At 41.3% G+C, this 24217-nt stretch overlaps 3 protein-coding genes across 6 annotated transcripts; 1 reads left to right on the plus strand and 2 right to left on the minus strand.

The window, feature by feature from the left end:
• Window positions 1-10294: 10294 nt before the first annotated feature.
• Window positions 10295-15683, minus strand: LOC129366967 (protein Wiz-like). Of its 2 annotated transcripts, none has more exons than XM_055041122.1 (9): window positions 15595-15683; window positions 15112-15182; window positions 14161-14625; window positions 13180-14007; window positions 12662-13018; window positions 12115-12329; window positions 11534-11666; window positions 11298-11454; window positions 10295-11224 (listed from the first exon to the last, which is right to left on the minus strand). In XM_055041122.1, exons 2-9 carry the CDS (start codon window positions 15122-15124, stop codon window positions 11056-11058), a joined length of 2337 nt encoding a protein of 778 aa, XP_054897097.1. In that variant the 5' UTR covers window positions 15125-15182; window positions 15595-15683; the 3' UTR covers window positions 10295-11055. The 2 variants fall into 2 exon arrangements, with proteins under 2 accessions (XP_054897097.1, XP_054897098.1); XM_055041123.1 differs by having other exon boundaries at window positions 11096-11224; window positions 11327-11454.
• Window positions 15684-16076: 393 nt separating this feature from the next.
• On the plus strand, window positions 16077-20235 carry prdx2 (peroxiredoxin 2). Of its 3 annotated transcripts, none has more exons than XM_055041125.1 (6): window positions 16077-16194; window positions 17038-17152; window positions 17274-17427; window positions 18039-18161; window positions 18305-18435; window positions 19882-20235. In XM_055041125.1, exons 2-6 carry the CDS (start codon window positions 17050-17052, stop codon window positions 19962-19964), a joined length of 594 nt encoding a protein of 197 aa, XP_054897100.1. In that variant the 5' UTR covers window positions 16077-16194; window positions 17038-17049; the 3' UTR covers window positions 19965-20235. The 3 variants fall into 3 exon arrangements, with proteins under 3 accessions (XP_054897100.1, XP_054897101.1, XP_054897102.1); XM_055041126.1 differs by having other exon boundaries at window positions 16078-16194; window positions 17021-17152; XM_055041127.1 differs by lacking the exon at window positions 16077-16194 and adding an exon at window positions 16405-16428.
• A 1475-nt stretch (window positions 20236-21710) lies between these two features.
• On the minus strand, window positions 21711-23652 carry LOC129367338 (transcription factor JunB-like). Its single transcript, XM_055041701.1, has one exon. It carries the CDS (start codon window positions 23074-23076, stop codon window positions 22084-22086), a length of 993 nt encoding a protein of 330 aa, XP_054897676.1. The 5' UTR covers window positions 23077-23652; the 3' UTR covers window positions 21711-22083.
• Window positions 23653-24217: the final 565 nt, after the last annotated feature.

A 24217-nucleotide genomic window follows, 5' to 3' on the forward strand; every position in this document is an offset into this window, starting at 1 on the left:
ATCAGTCACAAAGCCCAGCTGTTATGGATGTATTTCCATTTCCTGGAACGAACTTGTATGATTTTGATGAGTCAGTCTCGGAAGTTTTCCTCTCATAAATAAGGAGGAAAAGCAGAACATCATCACCCAGATAATCAGTGGACCAGAGAGGGTAAAACTCGTGATGCGCTTCGTTTGAACTTCAAAGTTGGACTTTCCAGGAGAAGCACCTTCCAAAGACGGATGTAAAGTTTGCAAACCTGAAAGTTTTCCATTCGGTTGGGTTCATAAGTTTACATACCCTGGTGGAATTTGATTCAGATTAGCTTCACCACTTAGCCACAGCCAGAAGGTCCTTTAATTTCCTCCTAGATTTCTAACCTAAACATATTTACGGCTTTGCAAAACAATCGATGTGCATCTATCTATTCCTCTGGTTCTTCTGCATTGTTTTTCAGGCAGTCTCTCAGGGCTTTTAGATCTGCTCAACTTTACGTTGAACTTATATTTGATCTGATCTGTCTGGGTCATTAAAATGTCCTAATCTGTACATTCTTTGATAGACAATCATTTAATTTGGATGGATAATATGTAAAAGTTTACAATAATCAGTGAAATCTCTCTGACTTGTGACCTCCTCTGTGAAGAAGCACAGCCAAATGACCTGACACTGAATCCTGCAAAGTTAAAAATGGTTCATGTAAGGTTATGCTGTGTGGATGAGGGAGGACATTCAGCAACTCTTAAAATTTTCTTTGAATTTCCAGGATTTCTCAGCTCATTCTTCTGTCATGCAATACTCTCCTTGGGACCTTTTCACATTTTGTGGTTATGAAACTAATGATTAAGTTAGGCATGTATGCGTCAGATGTGGATAAGCTGGATTTGGAAACGCTGGAGTTAAGGAAAAGGATATTTAATGTGGGAAATAAATTGAGACAAGATGTGATTAATGATCAATGAACTGTAAAACACTCAGTCTTTTCTCCTGAACTAAAATTACTAATTCATATAGAAACAGATTTCACTGTATTAGTCATTTTGATATATTACACTCCGATGACATTTTTCTTTTGCGTGTTCCACGTGTTGGAACTGAAAAAGGAAATAAAGCCTTCAGTGTGATGCTCCTGCTGCCTGGAATCAGCTCCAGTCTGAACTCAAGATGTCAGAATTGACTTCATTTGATTTATTTCAATGCTTTTAAATTTTCTATTGTTTTACACTTTCATACGTATTAATTGGTTTTATCTTGTTACCAGGTTGCTGTGTCTTGCAGACTTCTGCCCAGGTCCTTCTTGAAAACGGGGTTTACCTGGTTAAATAAAGGAAATCATAAAAAAAAAACTTAAATAAAATTGCAATTCAATCAATTTTTTATAAAATTATAATAATGAATGAATAAATGCATGTGGTTGCTTCCTTGCACCACTTCTAAACAAATGCAGTCATTAGTTCATAAAACAGCAAATCGTGAACTAAAAAATGCAAATAAGTAAGTTTAAACTAATACAAAGAAAATCCTACAGTAGCAGTTTTGGAGTTCATGGTCCTGGATTATTTCCTAGGAGGCAGCAGACGGCACATCCCATGAAAGAGGCCTGTGCTGTCTTTTAAGATGCTGCGTTCTCAGCACACACGGCGCTCTGGGTTGACGTCCTGCAGATCTCACCTTGCTGGTGGGATCGTGTCTCTCTTCTGCTGTGACGCAGCCTGTGAGAAGCTGCTTCTGCAGACTGACATCCCGACTGTGATGGAAACACTCGTCTGTTTTGGTCTGCAAAGCATGTCAACACGGCGGAGAGCAAGAGGCACAAAAAGACAAAACAGCGAAACGTTTTGTTTCTATTGCTGCGAAAGTTCGGCTCAATCATTCAAGACGAGCGTTCATCATCAACATGAATGTGATTTCATTTTTGCACTTTGGATTTATTTCTCTCTTGAGAACTGATGAAACAAAAAACACATGCCGAGCCTTTCTCAGATACGATAATTACACACACAAAATGGGATTGTGTATTTTCTTTTGAAGACAAAATGGCAAAATATGATGTACAGGAATACATTTAAACTCGCAGCATGTTGTTAGCATCAGCAGCCAGGTCCTGGTTGGACATTTGACCATTTTTTCAGAAACAATGACGCTGATCTAAGATCTGATGTTTCTTGGAACTGAGCTGCCATTGAAGCAAAGCCATGGAGTTTTTTGGATCATTGTTTAGTTAGAACATAAAGATGCCACTGCTTTCTGGGGAGGAGAACCAGGAGCTCACCATCGTCATTCATCATTCCTTCCACCTCGTTCCATCCATCAGCTCCACTGACAGTGACACTTCACCTTATTATGAAACTAAAATCACCATTTTACTCAGGTTATGTTGCATTTTTAGACCTGAAAGACTGTCCTAGACTTTCCAACACTGCTTGTCGCTCTGATTGAACTACTGAATCTTTGTTCCTTTTAGACATAAAAGCATTTTTAAAGAAGGCACTTTACCAGTATCTTCCAGTTTGGATCTGGATCTTTCTGGACAATTTAAACTAATTTCCTTTCAACTGAATTCTCCAGTTCAGGTCCAATGGGTAAAACCTGGATAGAGTGGGCTGCTTCAACTTTATTATGATTCCAAACACACTTCCAAACTATTTTTAAAGGACAAATACAAGGCCCAATTTATGCAGGCAACTCAATATGCTGAAAATAAATGAAAATACATAAATAGAACAATAATAATGAGATGAGATACACCAAAATTTAAGTGTCACAAAAAAAGAAAGAAATGATCAAACAAATAAGTGTCTAAGACATGATAGAAATTGTCTTCAGCAAACATGTTTATAGTTTTGGAACAAAATACAAAGCAGTTTAAATGAACTCTGCCACCTCAATAAGTGGGAAAAATAAATAAAACGCATCATAAAAATGTAAGAGAATCATAACAAAATAATAATAATGCTTAATTGTTGAATTCAAAGGATTGCAAATGTGACTTTATTTATTTATTTTTTTTTTTTTTAGAAAGAAGCTATCTAAACACAACCGGATCATACTTTAATTTGCTGTTGTCAGACATGACTGCATGTAAGGTTTTATCCTTCAATATCTTGGAGTGATGTGAAAGACTGGCAAGCTGCTCTGCGTCTCCGCCAGACCTCCAATATAACGCCACAAAGTATTTTATTGCTCCTCCACATAAAAATGTCAACAGAAACCCTGGCCAGACCTTGACAAGGAAGAGACAATCTGCGGGGCCAAATAATTTCACTGGCATCTAACATGCTGGTAAAAAGTTTATGCTTTAAACTCAGAGCAGAGACGCAGCCCAAGGCCGCACTGGGAAACTGCAGTCGATCAAAGGCGTCAAGCAGCTGCTATTATTGTGATTTGAAATTATAATAAGGCAACCAAAAATGTAACTGTGCACACATGTTTCTGAGCTCCAACCAGCACAGATAAAAAAGAACTGGCATTAACACCCTCTTCTTTTTGGATTCCTACGATGAAAATTCTTAACAATTGCAGCCCAGTCTGTTGTTTTTGGACAAAACTGGAAGGATTTCTATAATGCAGTTATATCAACATTTTAGCAGATTTCACTGATCCAGCATTGTGAACAACTTAAAACATGTGTACTGGAGTATTCTGAATTATTAAAATATAATCAGTACTATAAACTCCAGCTACATCCTCAGTAAATTCCTGAAATATTCTAGTAACATATACAAAACTTTTCTTTTCCCCCAACCACAGCTTCTTTTTTTGGATATTTATAGCTCATTATATAAAATGCAGTCAGGATGAGTCTCAGAATAAGGGTTAAGGTGTTTCCTCCATGGTGGTCTTGAACTCTCACCACTACCACATATCTGAACTCCTTCAGCTCTGCTGAAGCCAAAAGCATTATTTTCTTCTTGAAAAAAATAGAACAATCAATACCATCTGTCCAAATGACCAAGAAACCAAATCTAGCTGCAGAGGTTTGGAGTTGCAGCAGAGAGCCTCCAAGCGACAGATTCAACAAATATTGACTGACAAAGGGCCCAGTATGTTTCCTTTATTGCCCCTTCTGGGCAACTGTACTTGACTGGGAACCATAGTATGCCAGTTTAAAACCCTGAGGCTCTTTATGGTCAGACGTCGTAAGTAGTGATGATTTACACTGGATGTCATTTCAATGATCCACTTGGTCTTCATGACAAAATGAGCTGAACTGTCAATTGTTTAAATATGTGTTTTCCAGGCATATAGTGGAACTTTATAGCAAAGTATGTTACCTTCAGGTGTCATAAAATTATTCAAATATTTCTAAAAAGAAATGTGGCTATGTAATTTGAAATAGACTCAACCTTCAGAAAGTCATTACAACATGGCTCCTTTATTATTGACCTCTGCTTACGTATGTGTGGGAGAGTCATGTGAAACTCCTTTAACACCGCTGTTTGGCCCCTGCAGGAGTTCAGCAATTCAGAATCAAAAATGTTGTGAGGGTGAGAGGCCAGAAGAGGCACACCCACTCCTTTCAGCGTTTCTCAAGTCTGGTCCTCACTGCCCTGCTTTAGATGTGTCTCTGCTCCAGAGACTGACCAGGGGTGTCAAACTCCAGTCCATGCTGTCCTGCAACTTTTAGATGTGCCTCCGCTGCACCACACCTGATTAGAATAATTATTATGATTCCAAACATTTTTATTACATGAGTCATTAGCAAGACTCTGGAGAACTTATCTACACAAAAAGAAGGTGATCAAGCCATTTCATTCCAGCGGTTTTGTTCCTGTTGCACACCACAAATTTACAGGACACTGACCCTTGAGGACTGGAGTTGGACATCTGTGCTATAGACCTTGATGATAGTGTCCCGAGGTCAACTCCCACCCTTCTCTCAGCCCCTTTCTTTTTGGGTTACTCTGAAATAAAGGCCACCAGTGCAAATCTGGATGGATACCTTCCGAATGACATCCTTAGTCTTTTTTATGTGATCAAACACCCACTGAGTGCCACGTAACTTCCAGCTGTGTTGTAGCTGTCTCAAAGTCCCCCAGAGGACATAAAGGAAGTAGCCTTGAGGAAACATGTCCAGGTATCTTTGTGAAAGCTGCTATTCTTGTGATGAGGCTTGGATAAGTGTCAGAAGATCCTCGTGGACCCACTGACTATCATGTAAATGTTTTGGGAGTTTTAAAGGCATTTCTAATTGATCTGCTTAATACATTCACCAATCTTTTCTAGGTACAGTCGCTCAGTTGTTTATTAATCAGTCAAATGCATCCAGGAATCTGCTGCAGACGATGTGAAGATGACTTTTGGGCTTTCTAGTACCAATTCAACATTGCTTAAACCTCACAGCCTACCTGAGTACTTTTGCTGTCCAACTTCATCTCCTGACTATGAACATCACAAACTGGTTTTTTCAACATGGCAATAAGTTTCCATGTGTCCAATGTCCTCCACAGACTCTGGATCTCAATCCGGTGAAGTGGAGATGTACAGCTGACAAACCTGCAGCAAATAGACAAAATCTTGGCAAAATCTCTAAAGTATACTTCGGAAATCTTTGAATCTTTTGAATCTTTACTATAAAAAATTAATGCGGCTCTGAAAGCAGGGGGTGGGGGAGCTCTTCCTGGAACTAGAAATGTGTGCAGGCGAGAGTTTAATATTGATAACTGCTCAAATGGTGCAGACCAAGCAAGAGGAAGTGCACAGCACTCTATTTCAAAGTTCTACTCAGTTGCATTGATTCATCTTATTTTTCCCATCTCTCTGTAAAAACCCTGAAGGCATCTTATTTTTTCTGCTGTATTTTTATTTTCCCATCTTGTTTGAGTGAGGACTCGGGATGACTGTGCATCCTGATCAGAGACATCATGTTTCTCTGTGCAACACGCATGAGACCCAAGAGAATGAAGGCCAGGCAGTTCAGACTAAAACCTCTCCATCTAAGCAGTGGAACAGTTTGCTCTGTAATAAAAGTTATAATATAATCAAAGAAACTGAATTACAACTGTAAATACCTGGAGCATACAGAAGATAACCTCTTCCTCCTTCACTCCATGTTGTATTAACTCATAAATCAAACATTTTATTCTTCATAAACTTAATGAAATTAAAATGTTAGCACAGTATTGAACTTTCCCATAAGCCAGTAAAAACCCAAGAAAACCAAAACCCGAGTTTTCTCTAGTATCAAAAGTGTTGACCGTTTTTCATCAAATGAAGGCTATTTTTTTTATATACATAATGCCTTCTGTCCTGAATCAGTTTGTGACTTATTTTCACATTGTTTGCCTTTTTTTTCCTCATAAAATTGATCCATGATAACACATAGCAGTAGTATTGTCAGAAAGCGCCTCCGCAGCTAATCATGCATTTCCTCTCACTGCAGCGACGCCTCAGATTCTCTTTGCTGATTCACGATTTGTTGTGACTTTGATGCATTAGTTCTCTGGGTTCGTGCAGCCAGCTGATGATAACACCAGCAGCAGGTCAGCCCCCTGCGCCGGTTGACACTGATGTCCAGTGTCAACGCAGCCCAGCCAAACAACGTGAATCTGGAACCCTGTGCTGCCACTTGCACACTGATGAGCGACTAACAACCTCACAGAAGGCAACGGAGAGAAAATCTTAAGGAGAGGCGTTGCAGATGCAAAAACAAAAATATAGCACGTTTCAATTATGTGCAAAAATACAAACAGTGAGAACACAACAGAAATTTGCAGCAAAAGCCGTTCTGTAGCTCTAGCATACCAACATGTGTCCCAGTTCTAGACTGACTATTTTAAAGCTGAATAGCACACAGCAAAAATGTAAACAACACAAAAAACAACAACCAGAAAGTAATTTTCAGATTGAGCGTCAGAGTTGTCTTGAGGAATCCCTCCTCTCTGAGAATAATTGTAATGCCACAAATTGTGTGATAAAACCCTTTTCTCTGCCAAGGACCAAAACAAGCTGTAAATCAGACTGAAGCTCCTGGACCGATTCCCTTCCAGAGTCATGAGTCATGGACAAAGAAGGAGACGGAGAAAAAGTCTTGTTGCCTGATAAGTAGATGATTTCTTTCAAAAAGATTCAGAACTTTAAAGCAAAACTTTCTGTGCACTGGATAGGAAGGGAAACGCATCATTAGTCACCTCTTATCACTTGATAGTTGTATCTGCAGATTTTCAGAGTGTGAGGGCCAGAAACTATCTGGGAGATGTCCAAACACGCAGACCGTCTCTGTTGCTCCAAGTGGACGAATTCAAATCAAAGCAGACCGTTACAAGCTGCCGTATTAAGCACACATCTTGCATCTTGACGGTGTGACATGAAGCAGAAATGTCCAGGTATTGAAGTCAACCTCAATCTGAACTGAATTATGAAATGGATCATCATTTAGCTGTGAAAAGCAGTTCCTTTTGCGATTCAAGGATGTCATTTCACATTTTTGATTCATATAAGCAAAATTCTTTGAAGTAAATTTACACAATTCTTATGCAGAGTTAATAAAGCTGGTTTGCTAATTTAGAAAACTAAAAAAAAATTCAAATGTAAAAAAGTAGACAAAAAGGGACGTTGAAAACTAAATCAAGCTATTGCCATGTATAGTTAAATATGCTCTTATAATTTTAAACAATCTATGGATACAAATTAATGCACAACTAGCTCTAAAAGTGAGGTAATTTGTCTCTTTTGTTGAGTCTTTAAAATCTCATTATTATTATTATTAGTTCACATTAATTTCCCTTCAGCTGAAGCTTTATAGCAGGTGTAATGGCCAGGTTGTGCCAGACTCTCCAGCTCTCTTGGGGAAAATAAATCCATCCTAAACCTGAGCTATAAAACCTGAAGCTGTTTGCCAAGTGCTTCAAACCCAGCAGCCCTGAAAGACAGACGACCTTCTAATTTGGGATCTCGGTTCAATAAGTGTTTTGAAATTGCTGCTTCTAGTCCCCTGTGCCTGTCGCTGAATGATTAGACGTTGACGGCCGTGTGCAGTTACTCAATCTGCTTCTGTCAGGCTGGAAAGTTTGCAGAACACCATAAACGCCTCAACGCTGGCACCCCTTTAGAGCAGCACCCATCAGAATAATTCATCAGCAGCTGGAGGCGGACTGCTTCTGGCAGTAAATCACACAGCCTGAGGCCTGAGAGACTTTCACTGTGAAGAAGAAACGGAAAGAAGCCTGACCAGAGGCAGAGGCAGGACGCATGAAGCATAAGTTACTGGAATCGTCAAATGCATTCTCCTGTCTGCTGCTACTTTGCTCAAATACATCAGAAACATCCTATCTTTATGAATATACTTTTCCAATTTTAAACAAGAGTTTAAATTCACTCTGACCTACCCACTCAAACAGTCACCAGTCCTGCAGAAATTTATTCTATTTTCAATTCACTTCAACTCTTGATTTTTGGACATTTTCATGCCAATAGGTTTGGTGTGCTGCTGCTGAAAAAAAAAAAAAAAAAAAAAAAAAATGCATCAGACACTAAAACTAAACCTTAAATCAACCCAAAAGATCCCAACTCAGTTAAGTAAAATTTAATTCCAAAATACAATATTAATCCAGATGAAAAATTAGATAATGCAGAAGTTTCTTCAAAAAGTTTTTGTTTAATGTTTTAAAAGAAATGTAACAGCAAGTGTCTGAAAAAAATAAGTTACTTGTGCAAATTTGGTGGAGAAATTTTAACAAAATGATTTCCATTTTTTCTTGAGCACAAATATAACACCTGTTAGAATCACTATGCGTGATCACGCTTACATATCACTCTTATATTAGTAGTTTATATTTCCAGCCCGCTTTTCATTTCTAGGTTTTAGTTTTACTGCGTATGACTCAATGCTATGCTGAGGCTTTTTTGACCCACATTTACAGAATGTCTCTGTAGCATGATTATCTCTAACAACAATTCCTCCTTGACAGAGATCTCGCTCTCATGAGAAAGAACTTGATGACCTGTGCGCAGAGACAAACCTCACTTTCCTCCTTATCTCTCCCTTGTCTGGAAATAAAAGACAAGCTCCAACGGGAGACCCTCAGAACCCGCAGTGAACGGCTTGCAGGAGCTATCCGCTGCGATTTCTCGTTTAGTCAAAGCCTGACTGAAATATAATGAACATTGTCTGTGATTCTTCTTATATAGGTTGAGAAGATACCTATAAACACCTATTTCTGCTCGTGACGATAGATAAGACAAGAAAACATCCTAAGTCAATCAGGTCTGTGCTGTTCTTCTTCTAAACTTGTCCAATAAAAGTTTACGTGTAATTAAACCATTTTAAGTCAATGGAAAGGGAAAAACAAGGTTAGGTTAGATTTTGCTTCCACCAAACATATTCGGGACAAATTGAGTAAAAAAATGGATGTCCTCATATTAGCAATGAGCGCTGTCTAGGGTTACATATATCGTTGAAATGTTGAAAGTATTGCAAAAACTATCAACATCAAAATAAAAAAACAAAACAGATGATCACTCAACTGATTAAATCAGCAATGAATTAGATTCTTTTTCTGATTTATCAGGTGAGAGGTTTATAACACTGAATGTCATTTTGAACAGAATCACTTTAGATTCTGTTCAAGTTACCTTTTCCTCTCATGAACTGACTAAATAAAGAGATCACATTGTGACGAAGAGGATTTTGAAACCAGACCTTGGAGTTACAGGTTGAGCTGGATCGAACCAACTCAGAGGTCAAGGTTCATTCAGCCATTTCTCAGTGTTGGCACTTAATTAACATCTTTCACTCCAGAACATTTGATTATTTTCACTTTCTAGTATTGGTTCAAAGTAGTTGATAATATGGGTGTCCACACTTTAGTAAACATTTTTGCAATTATTTATGATGTTTATTCTTTGCTTTTTAATTTCGTTCGATTGCAAGGAGCAACAGGAGTTCTTTGGGTCAAAAAGTGCTGGAGCAAAAACAGAAGCGAAGTAACAACAGGACAAATAGTTCCTTCACTATTTGTCCTGTAATATTTCTGAGGCAAAACCAAGAAATGCATGGAAGTTGTGGAAAACCCTCCCAAGGTGGAAGACCTGCTCACAACTGCCAGATGTTAGTTGAGTCCGAGCAGCAGATGTGAAGCAGTTCTCAAAAACAAGTTATAAAACTCACGGTTCAAGGAACCACAGGGATGATAAATCTTCCAGGATTAAAGAAAAAAAAAGTACAGTAAAAGTTTGTCAAAATAAATGAAAACCCCTGCTAATGTAGCCTTTTTCTGACTTCAAATGTGAGTTTTTTCTGGCCATATAGTCAATACAGTGCATGGAGAGGCCTCTCATCTTCTAACAGCACATAATAAAGTCCAAAAAATGAAAGAAAATAAACATGACAAATTTTATTTACACATAAAATAGACTCAAGAGAAAAGGACATGTGCAGCCTGAGCAACCTGTTTGTTTTTTAAATCTCAGTAGAAAAGGACCGCTAGCGAGCAGCTAGCGAAGCCTCTCATCAAACGGTTAATGGTGCGTCCAGCTTTTACTGTGTGTTGCTTAGAAATGACCAAAAACGTTAAAAAATATATAAATATGCGACATAATTTGATTTCTTTAACATACAATTTAAATTGAAAAAGCAGAAAAATCTTAAAGAAGATATTCAACAGAAAACATAATTGATCCAAGAGATGTAGTTATTTTTTTTTTTTTAGAAAAAATTTGGGAATATTCTGCAATGACATCCCACTACTTTCTCCAAATAAACGAGAGAAAAAAACTGACAGAAAATGTAATTCATACATAAACTGATTTAAAATCAAGTTGTTTTCAATGCATAAGAATCTGTTTTTTAAGTATAAATGTGATTTAGATCAGAAAGTAGAAAAACATACAAAAGAGGAAAAGTGATTTGCTCAAAAAAATAAAATAAAATCTTCTGAGCAGGAGGAGGAAGTTCTGTGAAAAGAACCGTGTGGAGTGGATGTTACCTGAGTGGGTTACCGCCTCTCTTTCTCTCTCACGGCTCATGTCTGCCCTCCCATGGACAAGAAGGGAACAAGTTTTCTTCTTCTTTTTTTTTTTTTAATTGACATAAAGACATTGTTCCTTTGTGGAGTTTTTGACACTAGTTTTTCAGTTCATACAGACACCGGATGGACGAGTGCCGGAGCAGGTGGAGCAGGTGGAGAGGAAGGGGAAGATGGAGCCTCTTTGCCCTTGTAGCCCAGAGACAGGATGTGTTTCTGCAGGTGTGTGATCCACTTCTCTTGAACAGACAGAGGCCCGTGAAACACTTCATCGCAGAACCTGGACGGCAGGACAAGCGGGAGTGAGTCTTATTTCCAATCATTTATTTAAAGAACAGCCTCTTCTTGCTCACCTGCATTTGAGGGAGTAGATTTTACCCACCAGTTTGACCAGTGGAGTCAGAGGCGGCTTCGGCAGCAGGGCAGGGATGCTGCCGGTCCGAGACGGCTGCCGGGAGTGAGAGTGGCGATTTTCATCCCCCGAGACTCCGTGTTGGGGGGCATGGACCCCTGAAACCAGGAGGGATTACATGAACAAAAAAACAAAAGAAAACAGCATTCAGCTCTTTCTGGACCTGGCCTTTCTCACCCCTCACTGTTCGGATGCTGTGATCCTTCCTGCCTGCTTTGTGCTCAGGCTGGTGCAGAGACGAGTTGTGGCTGCTGCTCGGCGAAGCGTCAGAATTCATAGACGTCGAAGCCAAAGAAGAAGACCTCTGAGACTAAAAGAAGAGAAACGAAAGGAAGTGAATGGCCCAATAAAAGCTTAAAACCTGGTTGGTGTCTAATCATCCCTACATTTTCTTTTAAATCAGGGTGAGGTATTGCTTTTTAAAATCTTTTAGGGTGCATTTACGCCAGTCTTGTTTAGTCCGTGTTAAATCAACCCTTCCTGTTGCCAGACAGACAAGAAAACTGAACTCTAGGTTTAATTCGCTTGAATAAATGAATGAAAAATAAATCTAATCGCTTCAAAACTGCATGTTGTACTGACTAAAATTATCTTTGTCGAAAATGACAGCGTATTTTAAGATCTCAAACATTCATGTGCGACAAAAACAGCTTGAAAAAAAGAAGAAAGATGTTATATTTTATACCAAATGCATAAAACCATCCACTTCATTCACCCAGCATGTCTAAAAGAACGAATGCATTTATCACAGAGCTCACCTTCTTGATGTAAAGGTCTCCGTAGCGATAGCGCCTGGTTATTTCTGCCACCTTGTTCGGGTCTCTTCGGATCAGTTCGCTCAGGGTTTCTATGGGTGACGTCGCTCCGTCCGCCTTCCACTCGTACAGACCCAGCTGTCGGAGGTGAGCCCGGCAGTGACTGGCCAGCGCCTTGCGGTTCTCGAAGTCGAACCCACAGAGTTCACAGGTGGCATCTGACGCAGGCAGCAACGCATGGGTGAAGGTTTTATTTAAAACACAAAACAAAAGAAAAAAATTGTGCTTTGGTTACAAATATTTAATAGCATGTTGGATACATTTTATCCAACATACATCTTATGTGTATTTTGCTCAAGATCAGATATTTCAAGTTTTTTTGCTCTTCACTTTGATGATGAGTTACAGCACCATACACAGAAATTCAGTCCCTTGGAGAATATGAAAATGACATAAGAACAGATGCAGTTCTCCAGCACAGTCACAGACAAGTCATTAATAAATGGAAAGTTAAGCGGAAGGAAAAAATGTGTTAGGAAAAATGACTCACCAATGTTTGAGACTGCAGATTTCCCATACGGCGTTTTGTCTTTCATTGAGTAGTCGACAGGCATCGCTGCAGAGCTGGAAGCTCCTTCCCGGGGCGGAGGCTTCTCCTTGGGAGGCCTTTTGAAGCCCGGAGGACTCCACGCCGCTTTGCCCGCTGCCGAAGACCCGCTCTGCACCGGCTCTTTCCTTTCCTCGCGCCGAAGCATGACCTCTTTTAGAAGGTCGATTGGGGAAGTTCTGATAGACCAGGTGAGGCCGAGCTGCCGGAGGTGAGCGCGGACGTGGCACGACAGCGCTTTCCGGGTGTCGAACAGCTGCCCGCAGAAGTCGCAGAGGACCGTCGGTGGAGACGGCAGGTCTGTGGAGGATACGACAAATTTTTCAAGTTCAGTCCAAAGTAAAAAAATCGGGGCTGATTTACTGATGCACCCCTATCTAAGTGTCCTCACACATAAGCCGGGCAAACAGGGCTATCAGTGAGATTATATAGATCAAAGAAACAGGAACTTTGTGATTTACCTGACTCTGGAGGTTTTGAGGAACTGGCCGATGCAGGTGCCTTTTGCGTCACAGAGCTGCTGTCGTTGCTGGACGGCTGCGATTCAACAGAAATCTCCATCTCCACCGGCTCTGGCTTTGGTTTCTTAAGAAGCGGATCCACGGCCAGCCGAAATCCCTTCTTCGCCTTCGGCGCCCTGTTGAGCAGCGGCTGGGGGGAGTGGGAGCTGGTGGAAGGGCTCGGAGAAAGACCCGTAGGGGTGAAGGAGGTCCTGGACTGGCTGGCAGCCGGGGATGGCACGGGGACAACGGGAGACGGCGGCGCCGAGGACGGCGCCGTCGAAGAGCTGGCAGTGCTGGACATTTTCGGAAGATGCATTGGCTCCAACACGCCGCTGCTCACCAGCTCCTGCACGGCTTCGATGGCGGAGCTCTTCCCCACCAAGTCGTTCACTCCCATGTGTTTGAGATGGGAGCGTGCGTGGCTGCCCAGGCCCTTACGGTTCTCAAACTTCTCCCCGCAGAGGACACAAGTGCAGGTTTCAGGCATCTTAGGCCGCTTGCTGGACGGAGACGTGGGCAGAGGGGTGAAATCAGAGGGACGCTTTGAGGAGGAGGACTTGGAAGGGCTGCTTGATTTCAGCTCGTCCCTCTGCAGGCTGCTGATCGGCTCAAAGTCCTGCTCCTTCATGATCTGGTACAGATACTCGATGGGGCCGCCCTGTATGTCGGCGTCGGGGATGCCGATCTGTCGGAGATGTGCACGAGCGTGGCTAGAGAGGCCCTTGCGCGTCTCATACCAGCAGCCGCAGAGCTGGCAGACGTGGATCTCATTGTCAGTTTCTGAAGCTGTCAAAAATAATGAACGAGAAAAAAAGATAAAACTGTTACAAAGCTATCTTTTTTTAATCAAATATCTTTAACAAAATACTAAATACTACAAATGTGATAAAAAAGTCTATTCCACTGCAGCTCTGTGTTTCTGTTTCAGCATCAACCTACCTAACGTAAGCGGAGCATCGGTTTCCAGCGGAGCCCACAGTGGCTTGGTGATTGTTTTTTGGTCTGACAGTGACGAGCTGCTGCCTTCAGTCGGCCTAGAAGAAGAGGGAGAGGACGGGAAAAAAGACGCTCCTGCCTCTTTAAGCTTGGCCGGAGATCCCTGAGTGGCCACAAACTTCGTCGCTGTCTTGGAGGAAGCGGGAGCGTCCTCCGGAGGTACAGGTGTCTTCGGCTCCTGCTGGGATGTTTTCTTAGGCAGCGGTGGAGACACAGATGGAGCGACGTCTGGTTTGAGGTCTTTGTCTTTCTCCTGAATGAGCTGGTAGAGCAGCTCTATGGGAGCCCCGCTGTTTTCTGACACGGTCACGCCGAGCTGACGCAGATGGAGGCGAGCGTGGCTGGAGAGGCCCCGCCGTGTCTCAAAGTAGGCCCCGCACACCTCACACACTACGGGTCCCGAGTTAGCTGCAGAGACGTTGGAGTTGAAGAAAGACGGGGCGGAAAGGAAAATATGGAGAGAACAACAAGTACGACAAAACAAAACACTGATCAACACATAATATGATAAGCATCAGGATGTTCAAAAACAAACAAAACTCTGTTATATCAAAAACTGAACTGTAATCCAATGTAACTGTTTCTTTTTTTATTGTCACAGTTTAACATTTTCTGGCTTTATACACAGGATTTTGCATATGTCATCAATGTAATATTTTTTTATTTAAAATTACAATTACCATTTGACTTCTCAATAGTTTTTGGACATTTGTTTGAGAAAATACTGCAAAAAAACGTGACGCTGTCTCAATTGAACAAACCTGATTTTTTACCCTCTTCCCCAATATCAGTGAAGCTTCAGGGCTGTGTCATATTGTGCACAGTGCTACACTAATTCACTCTCTCTCTAGTGGACTATAGGACACACAGCAGTTGAATTACTGGTAAACTTACCTTGAGAGTCCATTTACACTGAATAAAGCGGGCGGTTTCCCGGAGAGGAGGAGCTGTCTTCTTGTAGGGTCCTTAGAAATCATATCAAATTAAAAAAATGACAATAACAGAAATGATTTCTGTTAACAACAAACCAACATTTCGTCATGTTATACTTTGACAGAAATAAACAACGCGACGCAGCTAACATGTCGTGTGAAACAATATCGAGCTATTTTCTAATTGTGTGGCTCTGATTTGAACCGACCTCACAAAAACAAAAACAAAAAAAAAAAACGACGAAGAGAAAATTTCGTCTGTATTTTTTTTTTAAGTAAAAGCTAACTTGAGCCACCTCTCTGCTCTTTTGTTTACATTTGAAATCCCGAGATTAGCCGCGTGTTATTAGCGCGGCCCCTCATTCAAGTGAAGCACGAGCGAACCACGAATTAAGCACATCTGTCATTTCAGCCAATAAATGAAACTCAGTAACAACGAAATTACCGTGGACGTTCAAGAAACCGCTCAGCACGTCGCTCTATGAGCTAACCGGAAGTAGCATGGTGCGCCACTGGAACTGTTCTTTTCAAAATAAAAGTTGTCGAAATGATACATTTTTAAATGTACTAACCAAAAAAGTCGATAAAACTATTTTATTTTTTTCCCCCCAGCCCTAGTGGGTACCAGACAAAAATCCCATTCACTTCCCAGCCAGAGCAAAATGATCATTTAGCCCTTTTGTTTATTATTCAACATGTCATTCCAATTATTTATTGTCAGGCTTAATTTAGGAGTATCTTTTCGACCCCTATCGGATTTCAGGTTCACTTATATTTGCGAAACATAAAAAGTGTCTCCTAAACGTGTCGCAACAACTTATCACTTCTAAGTTAAATTATCTAAGATTCGTGGAAACGTAAAGAAGAAGTGTCAGCTGGCTCTCGAGCTCCAAGCTTTATATTTAAAGCGCCACATTTGTACTTCCGGGGGCCACAGCTGTTCTGGAGTCCTTTTTGCGCAGAATCTCCCTCCTTGGATCCTCTTGCCTGCAGCACAAGCCGTAGACCAACGTGGCCAAGTTCCCCGCAGCCCTGCGAAACTAAGGTGAGCGCGGAATGTCGAGTGTGCGTCTTTAGTTGGAGGTTATTTGACGAGTGTGTGCGCAGTTTCAAGAAAATGTTTGTTCTGTAAAAGAAGCGCAGGAGAGTGAGCGCAGTGGACCGAGCTAAGAATAAAGCTAAGCCACAAGCAGACTGCCCGGGTTCACTGCTCCCTCCTCCTCTTCCTCCAAGAGTTTCTGGCTCTTTCTTTGTTCCTGGAGCGCAGCTTCCTGCTCGGGTCTGTGCTCCTTTATCGACTTTATTGTCTGAACCGATTTAAATGCGAGGCTTTCCGCGACATCGATAAACTGGTGACATCCGCTGGTTTAATGTTTTGCTAAAACGCCGAAGTGACGCAGGGAGGGATTTTTGTTGTTTCCGTCTAAATGAAAGCAGAAGCGATGCCTTTGCATTCTGCAGCGAACCACGTTAGAAAAAAAAAAATGTTGGAAGTGCGCTTTTTGCATAATCACCATGTTGGCGGATGACCGTTAAATAATTTGAAGTGCGTTAAATGTCGCGTTGTTTCAGCTTCATATCAAATCAATGTATCCTGCATTAGGTCTTAGCTTGTGCTGATCATGGTTGCATAAGCATGAAAGGCCATTGTTCCCTACTGGCAGACCGTGACTTGCATGTGATCTCCAGAAGACGTTTGAAAGGGGGCTAATGTTGAGACGTTGCTTTTAAACCAATAAGAATTATACTTCAAATGCCAGGTGTTTGCATGCATGTTTTTGTTTTGTTGTGGGTTTTTTTTTTTCCAGCCTTGTATTGGTCTAGTTTCCTTCTCAGTTTCGATGTTCATTTCTGTGTTTTTAATGCTTTAGGTATTTGTCTCCCTCAGTTATTCACCAGCATGTCTTCTGGAAACGCTCAGATTGGCAAGCCTGCGCCAGAGTTCAAGGCCACAGCTGTGGTAGATGGCCAGTTCAAGGAAATCAAGCTGTCTGACTACAAAGGTGTCTTTTTTTTTTATTTTTTATTTTTTTATTCCTGGGGTGGGGGGGAAACCCAGTATGTGCACAGTATGCTCAGCATCGGATGAGAACCAGAGTTTGAACATTTTTCTGTGTCCCCCAGGAAAGTACGTGGTCGTCTTCTTCTACCCCTTGGACTTTACCTTCGTGTGCCCGACTGAGATCATCGCCTTCAGCGACAGAGCAGAGGATTTCCGCCGCATTAACTGTGAAGTCATCGGCTGCTCCATTGACTCCCATTTCACCCACTTGGCATGGTAAGAGGTTTTTGGGCGTAAAATACTTGTACATTGCCACTTTGTTTCTGTTTTAAGCCACTAATTAAAGTAAGAGTTTCATCAGGCTGTCTTGGTATTGAAGTTTGTGTAATATCTGCTCCATATGGAGGGAACTCTGGCCTAAGAAGAACCCACCCTTCTCTATCTGCTGCCCTGCTGCCTTTCTGCAGCTGCTGATAAGCGTCTTAATAACGGCCTTCAATTCGTCTCACCTTCTAGAAGGAAGAGAGGTGTTGCACAACTTGCCTGATCTTCTGTTTGTATTAATAACGCCTCCCTCCTCCACGAAAATAATTGAAACTATTTCGAGTCTTGTGTTGCTTACGTCAGCTGCTGAGTTGCTTTTTGTTGGATTTCTGCTTTTTCCCTAAAATCAACTCATAGAAATGGCGCCTCGTGACTTGTTGCTGCTAAATCAAATGGCTACTTTGCGCTTTCTGAAACAAAACTTAATGTAGCAGTCATTAAGTTTTGCCAGGGATCATTTTGAAGTATATCCTGAAGAGGTGGAGGGAAAAAAATATATACACATATATATATAATCTTTTATTTTATTTATTTATTTATTTATTTTTCCTCCACCTCTTCAGGATCAACACACCAAGGAAAGAAGGAGGACTGGGTGCCATGAAGATCCCCCTTGTTGCAGACCTCACAAAGTCCATTTCCAGAGACTATGGCGTGTTGAAGGAGGATGAAGGCATCGCATACAGGTCAGTTTGACCCCTTAGATTCAATTTTTTTCTTTTTCTTTTTTTTTTTTGGGTGGTTTAAAAAAAATAAAATTTTGTCTAAAAGATGGAACATGACGTTGAATATATTTTGCTGATCCTTTGGTGTCATTTTGCTCTCTCAGGGGTTTGTTTGTGATTGACGGTAAGGGAACCTTGAGGCAGATCACCATCAACGACTTGCCTGTGGGCCGCTCTGTGGATGAGACCCTGCGTCTGGTGCAAGCCTTCCAGCACACTGACAAACACGGAGAGGGTAAATTTATCATCCATATGACTATAGGCACAAGCTAAAATGCTGAACTTTGAAAACCACTATTTTTTTCTAAGGTTTCTATGTAGAGAGATGCATGAAGATCTCCCCTGCCAGATCATCAAATGAACTTTACATCTGTAAATTCTTGCTTTCCTACTGGAGTCACATAATCTGTGCAGTGACAGCAAGTTCAATAAAACCACAAAGCCCACGAGGCAGAGCAGTAAACCTCAAATTAATTCTTTTCCTGAATCCTGCCTGTTGTATTTGAGTTTAAAACTAAAATAACATTAATCTTGGTGCCTGGCTTCAAGTTCTTATTCACCAGTCAATGTGGTTTTAAACACAGGAAACCTGTGGTCAGTCACTGCAGTAAGTCTGCTGAATATGTTCTGAGAAAAGCCATTAAACATGGGTAACATAGAAGCAGACAAGGATATATTTAATCAAAGTGGGTTAAATATGAGCTTTTGGTAATCTTGGATCTGAAATGACATCACAACTGTGTTCAACTGTGTTTTGTTTTGTTTTTTTTTTTTTACTATTTTTGCTGTTCTTTAAACAGTAACACTGCAATGTGTGTGTGACATTGGAGTAGCAATGTTTGAGATATTGCTCCAGCTAATTCAATCCACACTATAAATAGATTTCTAGTTGCTTTTCTAAGATGATGATTGGGGAAACGACCATGACAAGAAATGGTCAGAAAAAATTGGTTTCTAAATATAATCCCAACATTCAGACACAATATCACAGTCAGATCTTTTCCTGCATGGTGGGCATCCTGGTAGTTGTAAAGCAAAATTTAAGTTTTATTATTTAAGATATTGCCAGTTATCTTAAGAAATAAAAATTGTAATCAAAAATGTTTTAGTTTTTTTTATGTGCAACTTGGGGCATGTGTTTATTTTGGTAATGTACAAAAAGTAAGACAAAATTCAAGAAGTGGGAACTAGTTTCTTGATGAAGTAATTTTTAAAAAAAGTATTGATTCTGCCCAGTTTAAATGTTTTCGCTGATATAATTCATATTTTATAACGATGCAAAAGCTGTGACCCACTTTGAGATACATGCGTGGCTTTGTTGGAGTTACTTTTGCACAACGGTAAAATACTTGCTACCCAATCATTTTCACAGGCTCCTCTGAAACTATAAAGAGCAGTGACAGGAGATGTAAAGAAATAAAGGCAGCCTATTGCACAAAACCAAATAATCTGAAATTTGACAAACGTTTACTGCATCTGCACATGTGCTGCACATATTTGTCAAAAAGAACAACATGAAACCGAATTAGCCATCTGCCTTCATAGTTTAACCTTAACTAGCAACGATATTGGTTTATCCTCTTGTACATTCACACATGTGCACTTTGTCCTGTGATAACGTAGCTTATCAACCACCTCTGACACTTGAAGTAAACTTTATCCCTTTTCTATCTCTGCACAGTTTGTCCCGCCGGCTGGAAGCCCGGGAGCGACACAATCATCCCCGACGTGGAGAAGAGCAAAGCCTTCTTCTCCAAGCAGTAAATCTCAAGGTTTTCTGTCCAGCAGATTCTTCATGAGTATGGCACTTGTCTTTTTTTGGAGTGGAGGTTTTCCTGTGAAATACTGCAGATCTCATCCATTAGAACAAACTTACAAACTTCCTCTCCAGGGCCACAGTTGATGGGATAACCTCTTAGTCTCACGCACTGAAACTGTTGTTTAGTTTTTCCTCCCTCTTTTTTGTTTATCAAAAAAGTGATATTTTTCCTTGCTGTCATTTGCTACCATCTCTATTAAAATGTGGGGAAAACACTGTTCTGTGCAAATGAATTTTTTGAAATCTCTATTAATTAATCACCACTAGGTGGCAGCAAAACTCTAAATCCGACTTTGAGACTCCAATCTGAGTTTTTTTTGTTTTTTTTTCTTTTTCTTCTTCTGTTCTTGGACCTGAGGCAGTTGAACAGCTTTGCCTGGCAGAAGATCACAGTACGTCACAAAGCTGCCAAGTCTTGGTTAATATTGGAGTTATTGTGGTGGTTGACTCAGCACAACAATCAGCTGTTGCCAAATGGCTCCAGTTCCTGTTAGGAAAGATTGGATAGTTCAATATATATATATGTCTGTATTTAATTTAAAATTGAGTAGAAACATTTTCCCAAATTGTAGTCATTTCAACTCAAACCATAATATTAAAGTCTAAAAGTACTCCAAATGAGTACTTGAATAATCACTTCTGTAAATGACTGAAAATTGGACATTCAAAAAAAAATGTGTGTATGCCGGATTTTACTTAAAAGGAAAACCTGCAAACATTTAACCATTTCAGTGGAGTACCTTTAGTTCTTTAGGGTTTTTTTTTTTTTATCTGATAAATCTAACCATTGGATGTTGACCCTGTAGAGTTTGGTCTCATTCATTTATTTCACTCACCTCTCAACTAATTAAGTTGTAAAAGTTTCAAAATAATGAAGTGAAAATATTCAAGATTCTTTTGTTTGGAGTTTATCTGCTATGTGGATTGATATATTCCAAAGGAAAATTTAATCAAGTGGCTTAATTTTGGCCCCTTTTATTACTTTTGATTATTTTCACCAGCAAATTTTATAACTGAAAAAAAAACAATGAATTTAGCAGTAGCCTACTGTTTCTTAATACTAGTACTTTCATATATATATATATATATATATATATATATATATATATATATATATATATATATATATATATATAATCAGTAACGATGCTGGAGCCCACATCAAAAGCATTAATATCCTTCAAATCTGACGTTTTTCATATCAGAGATTTTCCACCAGCTTTTCTTTCCGACTACTTTTCAACTTAAACGTCACTACATGTTTTCATGGAACTTTTTTTGTTGTTTTTTTTCTCTCTCTCTCTTTCCTGAACTGTTGATCACAAGGCTTGTTTTTGGGAAACTAAAAGCAGAATAGGGGGGGGGAAACTCCCTTCACCAGAATAAACTCATTGACAAACCTCGCTCTCGCTGTGGTGTGAAGGGGAGAGCGCAGCCTCTGACTGGCAATGTAGGAGGGAGTTCCCGGAAACCTTGTGACGTCCGCACGCAACCTTTTTTTTTTTTTTGCCGTATATGGGTTTTACGCACGTACGTCAGCGAGGAGGGGAGGGGGACAGGGGGAGGAAAAGTCCTACGCTGGGACGTTTTGGCAACTTCTGGTGTAAAACTTCTGATCAGTGACAACAGTGTGGTTGTGTTTACGAGAAATACGAGCGAGTTTTTCAAAGAATAGACATTTATAAGCAGCATGGTGTTTTAATGACTTGTTTTCTTTTACTTAAATATTATTTTACAGGTACAAAAGAAAAAGGAAAAAACAAAACAAAAATACAAATAATTTATACACTTAAAAAGCATCACAAAGGGCGACCAACAACAACAAAAAGATGTAAACAGGGAAAGCCAAGACGACACTTTTAAAAACGCGTTCAAAAATGCCCCTAAGTGTTTCTTGTAGGCTGATCGGAGGATTTCTTGTCTGGCTTTTTTCTTTCTTTTTCTTTAAAGCCACACACATTTCAGTTCTCATCCACTCAGCGTATAAAGTCTTATTGTTTTTCAGTGCAGTTTTTTTTTTTGTTTGTTCTTTGTCCAGTGTTCATTGAAAAGTGCATAGTTTCTTCAGTAAGACTTCACTTTCGGCGCTAACATGAGCTGGCAGCCACTGCTCACATGAGTCATGACTTTCTGTTTGAGCTGGGCCACCTGCTCCCGCAGCAGGGAGGCCGTGTTCGACAGTCCGGCGTTGTCCGTTTTCAACACCTTCACCTTGTCCTCCAACCGGGCGATGCGCTCCAGTTTGCGCCTCCGACACTTGGAGGCCGCCAGCCGGTTCCTCAGCCGCTTGCGCTCCGCCTTGATCCGCTCCTGGTTCTCCAGGTCGATGGGGGACATCGGCGGGGAGCTGTTGTCGCTGCTCTGCATGTCGGGCACCGTCTGGGGCTCCTCCTTCAGGCCCCCGAAGCGCTGCGAGTGGACGCCGGCTCCGGCCAGAGAGTGCTGGAAGTGGTGCGACCCGTGCGCCACGGCCTGGGGGTGCTGGTGGTACTGGTGGTGCGGTAGGTAGCTGATGGTCGTGGACGGGTAGCTGGCCGTGGAGGTCAGGCTGGGGTTCGTGGTGCAGCTGCTCAGGGTCGTGTACTCCAGCGGCTCCGTCTGCATGGAGTGCGCGAACACGGCGCCCGGAGCCGGACACGCGATCCCGCCGGTGCCGATGGAGACGTTTGGAGGCGCCATCTGGTTCATCTTGTGCAGATCGTCCAGGGCTTTGACGAAGCCTTCCGCGAACACCTCCTGGTCCTCTGTGATGCCGCGGTTGTAGAGGTACTGTGCGGGGGTCGGCGTAGTGATGACCCCGTTGCTGCTCTGGATGATGAGCCGCTCGAGCTCGGGCGACGCGAGCTTCAGCGAGCCCACGTCCGCGGCGCCCGCCGGGTAGAAATCACTGTCTGCGCGCAGGTGCTGTGGCTTGAAGCTCGAGTTCCGATATGAATCGGAGAAGTTCAAGTTCATATTCTGCTTTAGCAGCTTGTAGTCTGGCAGGGCAGCGCCTGGATGGCCATAAGCAGAGAGAAACGAGTCGTCATAAAAAGGCTGTTCCATTATTGTGGACATATTGTGTGTGTTTGTTTTTCTTTAAAAAAAAAAAAAAAACGACAGTCAAATACAAGAGTTGCGCTGCAAACGATGCTGCTGTGTCCCAAATGTCTCCAGCGCAAAGTCCCGCTGTATTTATTAATGCTACGAAAAACAGCAAAACTTCCAAAACATGGGAACTGTACTGTACCAAGTCGTCGGTTTGTACCTTTAGATGGATTCAAAGCGGAGTCCAGAGATTTACTCGGATGTTTTCATTCCTCTTCTTCTCTCTGTAAGTCCTAAACTCGTCCTCAGTTTCCTTATTACTGGCATCGGCCGAGGCGCTCCTCCGCTTTTAAAGCGCGTCTCAAGCGGAGCCCGCTGATTGGCCGCCGCGTTCAGAGGTCCCGCCCACCGAGAGATTGACGTTGACGTTGTTGCCAGTAATCCAAGGCCATAAACAAGACGAGGGGGGGAAACTCGGTGCAGGTAAACAGACGACTGAGAAGTTAAATCCACATGTAGGTATTTTTTTTTTATGTTTTATTTTTTTTAAAGTGATTTAGAAAGTATCAAAAATTTAAAATAATAAATAAAAGTCGGCGATGGAGCCTGATGTGTCATTAAGTGATCAGCTGTTCTAAAGCGGCCAGTTTTCCCTCTGGTCCGTGGATATATAGTCTGGCGCTGAGTCATGCGATCCAAACTGATACGGGCCGCTCCATATTTGGGTATCCTGGAGCGCCAGTTCCTCCCTGCCTGGGGCAGAAAGTCAATCCCATTCTGGCCCTCTTCCAGCTCCTGACATCGCTGTGGGAGGAGGAGGAGGAGGAGGAGGAGGTGTAATTCTGCTCTTTTCCAGCCGGAGGGCAAGGAGAAGATGGGTAACTGTCAAACATGCCCAAAAAGTATCTGGCAACGACTTGGTATATGACATGGTATTTAAAAAGCCCCTGTTTTATTGAATTTTGGCTAACTATTTAAAAGAAAAAAAGAAAAAATAAGAGGAAATGTGTTTGCGTCTTATAAATGTATGTTTTTTTTTTTCTTTATCGTAGCTTGAGGCGTTCCTGGACGAGCGAACACATGACACAGCCGCTCAGGTATTTGTGACGGAAGACGTGTTCCCTGAACTGAACACCTGTTTGATAGAAAGACATTTTGTCTTGCCTGTATG

The sequence above is a fragment of the Poeciliopsis prolifica genome, unplaced genomic scaffold, assembly GCF_027474105.1.
Source record: "Poeciliopsis prolifica strain line A6 unplaced genomic scaffold, Auburn_PproV2 SCAFFOLD016, whole genome shotgun sequence".
NCBI classification, from domain to species: Eukaryota; Metazoa; Chordata; class Actinopteri; order Cyprinodontiformes; family Poeciliidae; genus Poeciliopsis; species Poeciliopsis prolifica.